The sequence below is a fragment of the Medicago sativa genome, chromosome 5 (assembly GCF_051527215.1).
Source record: "Medicago sativa cultivar Bolivia chromosome 5, Bolivia_mono, whole genome shotgun sequence".
Classification (NCBI taxonomy): Eukaryota; Viridiplantae; Streptophyta; class Magnoliopsida; order Fabales; family Fabaceae; genus Medicago; species Medicago sativa.
Window position 1 is genome coordinate 72,858,479 of NC_140753.1, and position 13,359 is coordinate 72,871,837.

At 35.4% G+C, this 13,359-nt stretch overlaps 1 protein-coding gene across 2 annotated transcripts; it reads right to left on the reverse strand.

Annotated features, from left to right (window-relative positions):
- Positions 1–5,647: 5,647 nt before the first annotated feature.
- On the reverse strand, positions 5,648–10,683 carry LOC146924751 (Actin-like ATPase superfamily protein). 2 transcript variants are annotated; one of them, XM_085709705.1, is made up of 7 exons: positions 10,238–10,683; positions 8,786–8,933; positions 8,408–8,599; positions 7,300–7,428; positions 7,003–7,166; positions 6,306–6,436; positions 5,648–6,135 (listed from the first exon to the last, which is right to left on the reverse strand). In XM_085709705.1, exons 1-7 carry the CDS (start codon positions 10,491–10,493, stop codon positions 6,055–6,057), a joined length of 1,101 nt encoding a protein of 366 aa, XP_085565831.1. In that variant the 5' UTR covers positions 10,494–10,683; the 3' UTR covers positions 5,648–6,054. The 2 variants fall into 2 exon arrangements, with proteins under 2 accessions (XP_085565831.1, XP_085565830.1); XM_085709704.1 differs by having other exon boundaries at positions 6,997–7,166.
- Positions 10,684–13,359: the final 2,676 nt, after the last annotated feature.

Below are 13,359 nucleotides of genomic sequence, written 5' to 3' on the forward strand. Positions count from 1 at the left end.
ATGATTTTTAGAGTCTATGTATAATTTGCAATGTTTGAACGAGTTTTTCATTGATTCTTTTAAATTTCTATGTGTGTAGATTTGAAACAATGGCCGGATGGATCGACGTTCATGCAACATTCAACGGCGGAGAAACTCATAGGTTGAAGGTTCGGTGCCTTGATGTAGCGTTAAGAGGTCTCAAGGATCAACTGAATGAATTCTACCAAGGAGTCAACCCCAGAGACACAAGGAGGGTGCAAAATATTCTGTATAAACGTCCAAAGCTCGACGAGGGAAGCGTATCATTCACTTGGGTGGAGTTAAAGAACGACGAAAACGTGACGAGCATGTTTTGGGAGCACACCTAGTTCCAGTGGATCGATATGCGGGTGACGTTGCTGAGATCAACTAAAGATATCATCAACAGCTTGATTCCGCCAGAAGATCGTCATTAGTTAGGGTAAGGTGCATTCAAACTACAACATTTGTCTCACCTCTGAAATGGGGTAATTCAAACTTGCCAAACAGCGAGGACTCAAGCATTTCGCTCGCTATTCATGTTTTTCCTTTGAAAAGATTAAATTCTTGTTAGGCTGGTTTAGATGAAGGTATTAGGTGTCAAGGAATGGACCTCATTTCGGTGGCACTTGAATACCTTCATCTAAATCAAGCCTGACAAAAATTTATTCTTTTCAAAGGAAAGCATGAATAGCGAGCGAAATGCTTGAGTCCTCGCCGTTTGGCAAGTTTGAATTTACCCCATTTCAGAGGTAAGACAGTTGTTGTAGTTGGAATGCCCCATTTATGTAATGTAACGAAACATGTATCGCAATATTTATTCGAACGAATTCATGCTATTGTAATATTTATTCGAATTCACGCTATCGCAATATTTATTCGAATTCACTCTATCGCAATATTTTAAATAACATAAAATAATTTTTAAAGAATTCCTAATAATATTCTAAACAAAATAAAACAAAAAAAAATTTAAAAAAAAAAAGACTCGGCAGTAAAGTGCCGAGGAATACCTCGGCATTTAAGTACCGAGGAAAACCTCGGCAGTTTACTACCGCCGGTTTCATAATTTCCTCGGCAGTTAACTGCCGAGTCGTTCTGAAGCCAGAAATTGGCAGAACCTGTTGAAGGCAGAATTACATGTGTTTTTACACATTGTAAACACATTGTTTGGATGCCAAAGCTAGTCAAAGAAAATAAATTTGGCTCAATTTAAGTGGCGCAACTGTGTTTAAATGGCAAAATAAATTTGGCTCAATTTAACAAACACTAATTAAACGAACAAACTAATGAACCAAATCATCAAAATGTCATAAACAAAAAAGAACATAATGTCATCAAAATACAAACATAATGTCATCAAAATACATACATAATGTCATGAAAATCCGAAATGTAAACAACAAGTCCTAATCCTACTGCTGGTCCTGGTCCTGCTGGTGCCTCCTCCTCGGTCTCTGGGCTCTCCTCCTGGTAATGATCGGCGCGATCTGCTGCCTAACATCCTGCAAGGCCGCATACAACTGCTGAGGGGTCATGCTCATCACCTCCTGACCCAAAAACTCATCAGCATGGGCAACAGCGCCGCTAACCATGTCATAGGTGTCAGGGGAGCTTCTCGCCTCGTACCGCTCCCACTGCTCTGCAACGATCTGCTCCTCGTTTGGAGGCCTCGGAACATCTCCCGGAAGAAGTGGCAAAATCTGAGGGTGAGACATAAGCGTGTACCATCGTACATAGCCCTCTGCCATACGCCATGGCTGCTCTCCTGCCTGCTCACCCCAATCAGCCTCCTTAAGTGTGTGAGTGCGGAAGTCCGAGAAGGCCTGCACAATCTCAGTCGGTGTCAGCGCTGGAACATCCGTCGGAGGTCTAGGTACCGACTGGACGTATCCGTACTGCCTCAATACCCTCTCCGGCAGGTGACGGTACACCCTACGGTCGCCGCACATGATCCAGCCAGAATACCAAAATACCTCCTCGAAAGGCTGGAACTCCCTGTGCCCTTCGTACGGCCTCCAGCATACGTCATCAAACGTAATGCGATCAAGCAATGACCGATACGTGGACCCCTCTCCATGACCCTTCTGAAGAGTCCACCTCGCCGCAACCGGTAAATTTTCAATGTAGTCCGGGTTTGGATCAACAGTGTAAAACTTAGGGAAGTGCGACAAAAACCATGCCTGCATAAACCATACAAATCACATATAAATAAATTAAAGTTAACTAAAAAAATAAAATTTACAATTAACAAAAAAAATATAACAAAATATAACAAAATAATAATAGTTAACAAAAAAAAATTAAAGTTAACGAAAAAATATAACAAAATATAACAAAATAATAATAGTTAACAAAAAAAATTAAATTTAAATTTAATTTTTACTTACAGTGAGCAGTGTCACGCTTCCCCCAAGCTGCCTGTCTCCGGGCAAACAAGCCTGAGCTAACTCATCGTATAGGTATGCAAGTGTCATCCCTCCCCATGAATAAGCACGCATCCCCGCGTAGCCGTCCGCCATAGTCGTCAAATAAATCAACTGGATGCGCTTGTTGCTTCTATCCCCAAACAACAGGCATCCAACCAAGTATAGAAGGTAGGACTTCACACAATAAGTCCTAACCCTCTCCAACTCCTCCAGCTCCTCTGGATCCTGTGTATCCGCCAAAAGGTTGGCTCTACCAAGGTGCGTCGTATAAAACTCCCTCAGCTTAGGATAACTAATGTATCCACCATACTCAGTATTGCAGATTTTCTCTGCCTGCGACCTCGACGCACCCAAGTGAGTCATCAGTAGTGCCTCTCCCTCATGTCTCAGCATCTTCTTCCAGTGGCCCAACATCCGCCCTTCAATCGGGACATGCATAAGACATGCGACATCATCCAAAGTCACAGTCATCTCCCCCATAGGCATGTGAAAAGTGCTGGTCTCGGAATGCCACCTCTCGCATAGAGTCATCAGCAAAGCGTGAGGCACAGTGGCGTAGCCCAAGTATACCAAATCATGTAACCCACTCTGCATAAGCGGATCCCAAAACCATCTCTGATTGGGGTTTGGACGTCCGAGACTCAAAATCTTGGGGCCATGATTAATTGGTTTTACAAAACGCTTCTTGCGGCACTGCAAAAATAGAAAAATAAACATAGTTTAAACAATGTAAACATTTAACTAATAAATATTAAACTTAACAAATGCTAAAATAAAAATAAAGAAAACATATAAAGAAAATCACATATAAAGAAAACATATAAATAAAACATATAAAGAAAACATATAAATAAAACAATTTAAAGAAAATCACATATAAATAAAACATATAAATAAAACATATTTAAAGAAAGTCACATATAAATAAAACATATAAAGAAAACATATAAATAAAACAATTTAAAGAAAATCACATATAAATAAAACATATAGATAAAACATATCAATAAAACATATAAATAAAACATATAATCTAAACATATAAATAAAACAATTTAAATCAAGAAAGGAAAAATAAAGAAAATAATTAAACATAAAGAAAGGAATTAAAAAAAACATATATAAAAGTTAACTAAAAGAAAGAACACATAATTGTTTTTACTTACGTCATCCATATAAAAAAACACATATAAAAAAACACATATAAAAAACACGTAATTAAACATAAAGAAAGAACATTTAAAAAAAAAATACTTACGTCATCCTTATTATACCAAAGCGGCAATGCCACATGACTGGCATAAGAGTGAAGCAAAGATATGTCCTGCGGTCCTCCAGGAAAGGGAGCGTCCGTAGGCAACACCTCCGGGGCAGCCGCTGCTGCAATGTCATCCTCGTCTGGCTCCTCTGGCATATGCGGCTGCTCTGGCATATACTGCTCGTCGTACCCACCGTCGGTCACATCATGGTGATCCTGATAATTCAGGTACTCCACCGCCTGGGTCGGGTCAACCACCTGCGACTCTTCAGGCGGTGCCTGAGAAGCCTCAGAAGGCTGAGAACTCCCTGAACCATCCCCCCCCTCCGACCTCTTCCCCTCTTTGGGATATGTGCGTTTCTCCTCTCCTTCTCCTTCCGGTAGCTTTGTGTCTGAGCACGCCTACCACCTATCATCTTAGATGGATCAATGGGCTCCTGATCGGCCATATCTACACAAATTTTTAATAAATTAACATCAAGTTCCATAACATAATCAAACACATTAAACACTTACAATAAAATAAAATCATTCATACAATCATCATTATGTCCATCATTTCCATCATAACTTAATCATTTCTATACACTTAATCATTCACATCATAACCTAAATACACTAAAAAATCAATATACACTTAATCAAACTATAATTAACATCACTTCTATCATTTCCATAACCTAAACTAACTAAATAATCAAAATAATTTTCATTGAGGCATTTGATCAAACACTTTGTGTGCAAAGTATAAAACATATTCAAATTGTGTTCATTTGCCACCATTCAAAGCCACATTACCATTTAAACAGCATAGGCAACATCTACATTGATTTATCAATTCAAAAACTACACATGCAATCATCAAATTGTCTATTTTAATCATCAACTCATCATTAACCTAACCACATGCAAACTACTCTAATTTTTTAAAAAAATAAACCTAACAAACTAACATTAACATTGCAATGATTAAGGGTACTTACTTGTGATAATGTGGTGATGATTTGCTTGCAATTCGTGAAAATGTGATTTTGGAGAGAATTTGTTAGTGTTTGAAGCAAAATATTGAAACTGGAACTGCTTCTGTTTCGATCTGTTTATGTTCAGAAAACTTCGGCAGTTAACTACCGAGGAATTCCTCGGCAGTTAACTGCAGCCGGATTTTTAATTCCTCGGCAGTTAACTGCCGAGGGGGCAAAAACGTATTTTACATGTGTGTCCCAGCCTTCTCTAATGTGTGAACAGCAATTTTCTTGATCATGCGTAGTGTGTTACACAAAATACACTGCACTCTGTATATATCATGAATGCATTGATGCAAGTCTTGCATTGGATGTTTGATAACTTCAGTACTAAATGTAAATGGTTTTACACTATAAAAGTAGATGTGAACTGGGTCAAATTAATTTAAAAATAAAATAAAATGAAAACGTTTAGTTTTATACATCAGAAGAATTGAGTTTACTCTCAAGTTTAATCAATTATTATGTGACATTTTTTTTTTGGTCAAGGCTATATATGTGACTTCAATCATGACTTTAATTATGATTGATTGACATTATTATAAAAAGTATATTATGATAGTTTATATGAATTATATCCACGTAAAAATAGCTCCTTGTAAAAACCAAAAATTTAAAATCTCATCCCAAACAGGATTTAGTAATATCGTCTTTAACAGGATTACGAACTTGACAAATAGTCCATTAAATAGAAGTATGCAAAAGATTCAAACTATGGATATCATTTGATCCCAAGAAACTATATATAACCAATCCCAAATATTGAAAATGATGAACTCATAATACCGATTTAGTTTAAAAAATAGTTATTAAACCAAATTAGAAAATTTCCAAGACATCCCATTTGCAGCAATGTCTTAACTTGTATAAAACTCCGCAGTGATGTGATATTACCAAAGTAGGTGAAATTTAGGTAGAAGATATATGTAAATAACAAATTCAGATAAAGCCACACTTTACTCTGGTGGAATCATAAGAGGTATATAAGTACAAATTAAATTGCTAATCAGTTAATGATAGTAAAAACCAATAGTAATTTATGTGACAATAAAGACAACTCTCGTATGGTTACACTTACACCTCTGGTAACTATTTACACAAGCAAGGGTTTTAAGGTATGATCACAAGTTCACAAAGAAAAATAATTTGAGAAACTGTGCCTCACTTAGCAAGGACAGGGAGGAACTAAATCCTACCAATGTACCATTTGCTAATAAAATATAAACTTTGGATGTACATAAACTATATGGCATATTGATTTTACTTTACAGCCAAGAATTGGATTTTTCACTTCCTTTCTTTTTTATCAATATTTTTCTCTTTTATTCCACTTCATCATGAATTGTCAGTGGCTGCATAATTCCTTGTTATATTCTTTCATGAAAAAATTCCAAGCTAACCATGCTGCTCCAACAGCAGGCTCTACCTGTTTGCAATAAACCAAATTTAAAATTTCATTCTATGCTAAAGATTCTGGAAAGAGTAATTTACTAAGCCTCTAAGCAAGGTTAGTGCATCATAAAAAATAAAAATAAATAAGCCTGCAATAAAGACGTAGAAAGGCAACAAATAAAATAAATGACGATATATACTGACCTTAGGTCTAATGGGAAGCACCCCAGGAAAGTATTTGGAAATGCATTTTATTACTTCTTTCCCTACATCCCACTTTGTGTTTGCTTCAAGAACGCCACCAACCATGACAAGCGGAAAAGCGCCTTTTTCATCTGCCAAAATTACATAATATCAGTCATAGATACACAAATCATCATCATATAGGTTATGCAAATGTTCGTAACAGACAGAAAATCCATCAATTTCTTTTAAATTTAAATGAATGCTCTAGAGGCCAAGTCAATTACTTCAAAATTTATCCATACTATTAATATGAGGTAAAGTTTGCAGTTGATGTTCTCAAAAGAAATGCTGCAGCTAAATGACCAAGCAGTAAAAATCGTAATTTCTATGTAGCACTGACATTTACAATTGAAGGGGTGCCCAGTGTCCTACACAGATACCGCACGTATTCAATCACTTTTATTTTCTCAAACTATTACATGTGTCAACTTATCAGTGTGGTGTGTGTGTCAGTGTTACAAATCAATAGATGTGACTTAGAACCACATTAAGATCTACATGTAATTGCATCATTCAAGATTTGAAGTAAGATTTTGTTGTGAGGCAAAAAGTGCAAGAAAAATGCTTCTTTCTTTATCTAAAGTTTGACAAATTCCACGAAGCATCGGTAATGTGTGTTAAAATATGTTCGATTAAAACAACATCTAACCTTTACCGCACAATCCAAGTCTCCCTACAACAGCTTTAACACTTGAAGCCAATTCTTGCGCCGATTTTAGCAAGATCTTATTTGCAACCTCATCGCCAGCCTCTGCACAGGATACTACAACTGGAACGAGTGCTGCAATGCGGGCCCAAGATGGATCTGCGTAAGTCCACCTGATTTTCAAAGAGACGGGTAAATGATTGAGACCCTGTATCCAGCTCAAAATGGCTTTAAATTATAGGATTTCAAAATATTACTAGATATTTACTTGTATTGCATGAACAATTGTAAAACTAGAATATATACCCAATCAATTCTTCTGCAGAAGAAAGACCAAGCGTTTGTAAAATACTACTCGTCAGCATTGTATTTGGACCACGACCATCATGTGCTTCTATTACCGCAGTTAGTGCCTGCGCAGATATTCCATATCCACTGCAAATATTAAAGCAAAAATGTCAACAAAAAATGGATATAATCAAGTTGGACATCACATGAAAGACCTTCCCTCCTGTTAGGGTGCCAAATGAAAGTAATAATTTTTACATTGGATGAAAATGAGGGTGTTGAGCAACATATAAGTGAAGGACCCGTATACCCAATGTTTTAAGGTTTTGGGTAGGGGTGTTCACATCCAAATGCGGTCCAAAAATACTGCAAACCGAACAAAACTGAATCTTATTGGATGTTTTTGGATCAAATGATTTTTTGCCGCAAAATCGATCGGAACTGATTCGCAAACACCCCCTAGTTTTGAGTGTAGATGTGGTGTCCAAATCACTTAAGTGGTTACTCTTAGCCCAATGTCGAGATCTCTCAAGTGTTTTAGACTCCCCTTGTGACCCAACACCCCGAAGGTTCTTTTTCCAAAAAAACAATTCCTAGTCATATTATGATTGATGTCGATATACATATGATAATGAAATAGATTTGAAGAAAGAAAAAGGTAACATCAATTTATAGGCTCGAAAGCATTTTCCTGCTAATTGGATTCTCAGTCTACCAACACCACCTTGCTTCACCAGAAGCTCATTTTCATGTAAAAAAGAGCTAGTTTGGATTGGCTTATTTGAGCTTATCTACTAACATGAACACTTGTGAGACTGTGTGCGAGAGCTTATAGAAACAACTTATGACATGTCCATAAACAGTTTATATCAATAAGCTCTCCATGATTGCTTATGAAAACAACTTATAGTTTATATGAAAAGGTTTGACTTTATTTTACCTTTTGTTATAGAGATAGCTTATACATAAGCACGTACATGATAATAGTTTATGCTATAAGCGTTTAATTAAGTTGTTTATCCAAACAAGGCCAAAGGTGTAGAGGGGCGTAAAATAGGAAAGTGCTAAGAAATAGAGAGAGAGGGAAAAGATGAGGCAAGACAAAGAAATGTTTGCAAGAGATTACCTGCCCCAGTCACCTAAGACAGGTCCTGCGCCTGCAGCCCTTGCTTCTTTTCCATCTTCAGTAAATCCATATGCAATGGTTCCTGTGCCAGCAATTAATACACATCCATGAAGTTTGCCAATTGTTCCACTTGCAAGAGCAGCAACGGCATCATTCTGAACATATAACCTCACATCACTTGGAAATATATCCCTGTTAAAGTAGCAGAGAAACAATAATTGAGATTAAATAACAAAAACATCTTCAAAGAAATGAACCACAAAAATGCACAAATAAGTCACAATTTAACTGAAGTTTCAATACTTAAGAGTAATATTAGCAGGGACAGAAAAACTTTTTGAATGCAAAAAGAAGCCAGATACAGTAATATAGAGCAACCTAAGCCAACTGAGAATTCTTTGTTGATCTGTTGGATGGTTAACACCGGATACAGCCAAACATACAGCTCGGACCGAAGATCGTTTTGAACCACACTTTGAAAGCGCATCTGCCATAACTTGCTCTAATGTTTCCCTTGCAGCAATTTCTGTAGAAAAAGTGGTCAACAGTAACAATTAACATTACGATTATCCTTGCAATGTGATCTTCATTTTAATCATATTTGTCCTAAACGATGGTACCATAACATAGCAGTTTTTCCTAAATGATGAATTTCTAACAGGTTACAATCAAATAAACTGTTAGAGCAACCTTCTACAATATAAAACAAATGTTTTTCTCCTACCAAATTGCCTAAGCCATGACCAACATCCTCAAATTCTCCTAGTATTGTAACTAATCGCAGATTGTGGAAAATAACAATTTGTTCAAATACTGCTACGCTACACTGCTATGAGTATAACACAAGCTATTGCTGTCATTTGACAAACCTTTGTACAAAATAGTGTATCGCTATTGCCGTTATTTGACAAATCTTTGTACTAAATAGTGTATTGCAGAACAATAACAATTGGTTCAAATTCCACTATAGCTGCTACAGCCACTATTTGACAACATTGAATCCTCCCTGCCCACTATCCCTAATCCACAAGAAAAAAAAGGGGGAATTGAAGAAAGTCAACACTAAACCAAACACTATTAATGTAAACAAAAACACCCCAACAAACCCAGAAAACAAAAACACCCCAACAAACCCAGGAAACAAAAAATCAAAACTCAAAATTGATCCAAAAAAATGAAGTCAAACAACCAATCTAACAGAGAGAATCGATAATAACCTCCAATATGGACTAAACAATGGTACCATAACATAACAGATTTTCCTAAATGATGAATTTCTTACATCAATAAACTGCTAGAACCACTTTCTCCAGTAAAAACAAGTTCTTTTTCCCACCAAATTGCCTAAGCCAAAACCAGCATCCTCAAAATTCTCCTGGTATTAAACAATCAATCACAGATCGTGGAAAACAGTGGTTTGTCCAAATTCTGCTACGCTTCAGTTCTATAACTTATAAGTACAACACAACTATTGCAGTATTGCCGCTATATGACAAACCTTTATACTAAACAGCTTATCATGGAACAATAACGATTTGATCAAATTCTGCTACGTTATAGTGTTACTATAACCCCTATTTGAATTCTTCCCACCCACTATCCTCAATCCAAAAAAAAAAGGGGGAATTGAAAAAAGTCAACACTAAACCAAACAAGGTTTATCAACCTAATCATTCATTCAAAATTATCAGCACTCCAAACAAGTATTACTACATAATAACAAGCAAAAGCAAAAGCAAAAACAAAAACACCTCAATAAACCCAGAAAATAAAAATAATAAAAATTGAAAATTTATCCAAAAAAGAGATAGAGAATGAATGAATAAGAACCTCCAACACTATTATGATTAGAGCAACCAGCAACAGCCCTTGAAAGAATAGGAAGAGATTGAAGCTGAGAATGAGAAAAATGAATGATCATAGGCATACAAATACAAACAGTTGAGGTTGTTCCACCATCTAAACCCAATAAAACACCATCTGAGACAGAAACATTGTTAATGTCATTCTCAAATTCCCATGTTTCACCATTCCTATACCTCTTCATCTCCGAATCAAGAATCAATTGCTCCTTCTCCGGCATCATAAGATATTTGAATTTTGAAGAGAAAAATCAATGTTGACGGAGAAGAAAGGACAAGGATATGAAACAATGAGAAAAAGACTAAATTTTTACGAATTTTAAATTGAATAAATATGCATGTAACAACCACTGTCTCAATCTCTTTTTCTTCTGAGAGATAAAGATTGGGATTTTTTTTTTCAAGAGTTATAACACTTTTCCAATGTTTGTGGGGTTATGCTATTTATTTATTTTTACTAATTATCCTAATATATATATTATAGTAAGGGATTGTCTAACATGTGCAAACTTGCACATGATAAGGATATTAAAAGTAGCAACTTTTTATTGAAAACCACAATTATTTATTAAAAAGTTATATATCTAATATAAAATGCACAAGTTCCTATACAAACTTACTACTTTAAATTTCTTATCATGTGCAAATTTGTACATGTTAGAAAAACCCTTATAGTAATACTGATTACTTTTTTTTACTGAAATTATATATTTCTTTCATAATTTTTTTTTGCATAAAAGTTTAGGCGAGTGTCCATAAGTCATAGCTCAACGGACAAAAATGTCGAAATTATTAGACCGAACATCATAGTCGGGGTTCAAACCCAGGTACCTACACTTTAGGTAAAAAAAAATGTTTAGATGAGTTGTGTCATAAAGTTTGATCTCATTTCGGTAACTTTAAGATGGAAAAGTTTAACGTCGCAACGACTCCATATATATTCTTTGTTTTTTTAAGGATTTTGTCTATCTCTCTTATACTCCTATTATATTTTCTCTCATCGTATTTATTACTGTTTCTCTTTTTTCTTTCTATTTCATAAAATACACTAAAATTAAGATGACTTTCCCACCTTAAAGTCACGGAAGTGGCTCATAAGATCGCTGCAGGTTTTAAAGTTCATAGAACAGTTATGATCGATAATTAACCCCATAAAATTTGAGAATTAACTTTTTCCGCTACAAATTGTTAAGCTAATGACACTTTAGTCCTTCTATCAATAAAGTACATGGTTTTGGGTTTACAAGAGACAATGCAAGTTCACCACCTATGCTTCTGCCCCAGCCTTTAGATTAAAACTGCTCCTGGTGTATATCAAATATGTTAATTATTACTTGTTTATTTGCTCAAAATTACTCATTGTTGTTTGAGTTTGATCACATTTTTATTTGCTGAAATAATTTTGTGTATATACAATGACCAATTAAAAAAAATTGACCCATCAACTTGAATTTGTAACCTGTTTTGGAGTTTTAAAATCTCACCCAATACATTTGGTGAGTTGCATTCAGGAAGTATCTATAAGTACTATTATCATTTTGATGAACTTGTAATATTGATACAATACTGACAAATTGTTGTGTTCTGTTGGTTTAATGATAGTAGAAATTGGTAGTGTATTGTTTTATATGTTTTTTTTTTTTTTTTTTGCTACTGGTTGAGATTCGTTACTAAGAACTACTATAGTAGGTTGGTAACATGTTATAAGGAATAACACTTGGGTGAATTATTTTGCCATTAAAAAAAAACATTTGGGTGAATAAAGCCACAATTAGTTGCTTATATTCGATATAAGTTCACTTAATTGTTTGCTCTATGCAATCCTAATCATGATTGTTGTTCTTGTAAGATAATACTTGTCTTATTTATTTCATTCCATGAATATCTATATATACAACAAAAGTCATGATTACCAAGTCGTTACTGTCTTCTCTAACAAGTTGTTACTGACTTGATAATCAAGACATTACCAAATATAAAATATACATATTAAATAGGAAATATATTTACATATTGTAATACGCCCCATGGTCAGAACTTGGTTGCTAGATGTTGAGACTATGTCAAAAGTCGTTATAGAATTGTCGTGTAAGGCCCTTAGTAAAGATGTTGGCTATTTGGTAACGTGAAGGAGAACATGTAACACACAAACTTGGCCATGAGTAACTTTCTTACGCATAAAATGAATATTCATCTCAATATGCTTAGTGTGTTGATGTGAACGGGATTACCCGAGAGATACATGAAATGTAACGAAACTCACATTATCAACCATTTGAGTTTGTTGTTAATGGAATCAATTAAAATATTTGACAGGACAGCTTTATAGAAATATTTCTCATTGTTCAAAAAAGAAATATTTCTCATAAAAAAAATGAAAAACTTCATCATTTCCATCAATATCTAGGACTAGTAGTAGCTGACACATGATCCTAATTGGTGGCTCAGAACATGGCCATGGACTAACCTGTAGAGCAACTTCAAACACATCAGAACACTTCCATGATGGAGTTCTACTTCTAGTTCCATTCACTTCATGAAGGTTGATATCAAATAAACAAATATCAGTACAAGGAGAATTTTTCATTCCTTGTATAAGACCAGCTTGCAAAACCTTCACACCCCACACACTCACAATTGTAATACCCTTCACAATTGGGAGGGCATTAAGGTCACATTTATCATCAGGATGTTCTCCAACATCCCCAGAAATCTGTATTCCTTCCTTGCATTCTCCATATAAATATAGACACGCTTATATTCTTTATATACCCTCCCCTTTTAATGTGTCTTAATGTGTATACCAATTCCCATGTCGTAAACATTGATGTGTTCAGTAAGTACATTATCCACTCCACCAGATGTTTCACTGACACCGGCGATCCCTGTGAATGGAGACGATCCACTCACACGCCGGATTGTGATGTTAGAGCTAGGACAGCCGTGTGAAATTTCATATCCGTCCCATCCACTTTTCACTGCGACGAAATTGTCTCCGGTGGATATGTATCAAAGCAAGACAAGTTTAAGATCAAAACATACTAACTAACAATACAAGTTAAATACTTTGCCCAGAAAGTAGAACTAGGG

What these genes read in the sequence shown, in the direction of transcription:
- LOC146924751 (XM_085709704.1), bottom strand. Translation starts at nt 10,493, where the DNA reads ATGATGCCGGAGAAGGAGCAATTGATTCTTGATTCGGAGATGAAGAGG. An exon ending in TAATCATAATAGTGTTGGAG is followed by an intron (nt 8,934 to 10,237) that starts GTTCTTATTCAT and finishes CTTTTTCTACAG; the next exon opens with AAATTGCTGCAAGGGAAACA. An exon ending in AGAATTCTCAGTTGGCTTAG is followed by an intron (nt 8,600 to 8,785) that starts GTTGCTCTATAT and finishes CTACTTTAACAG; the next exon opens with GGATATATTTCCAAGTGATG.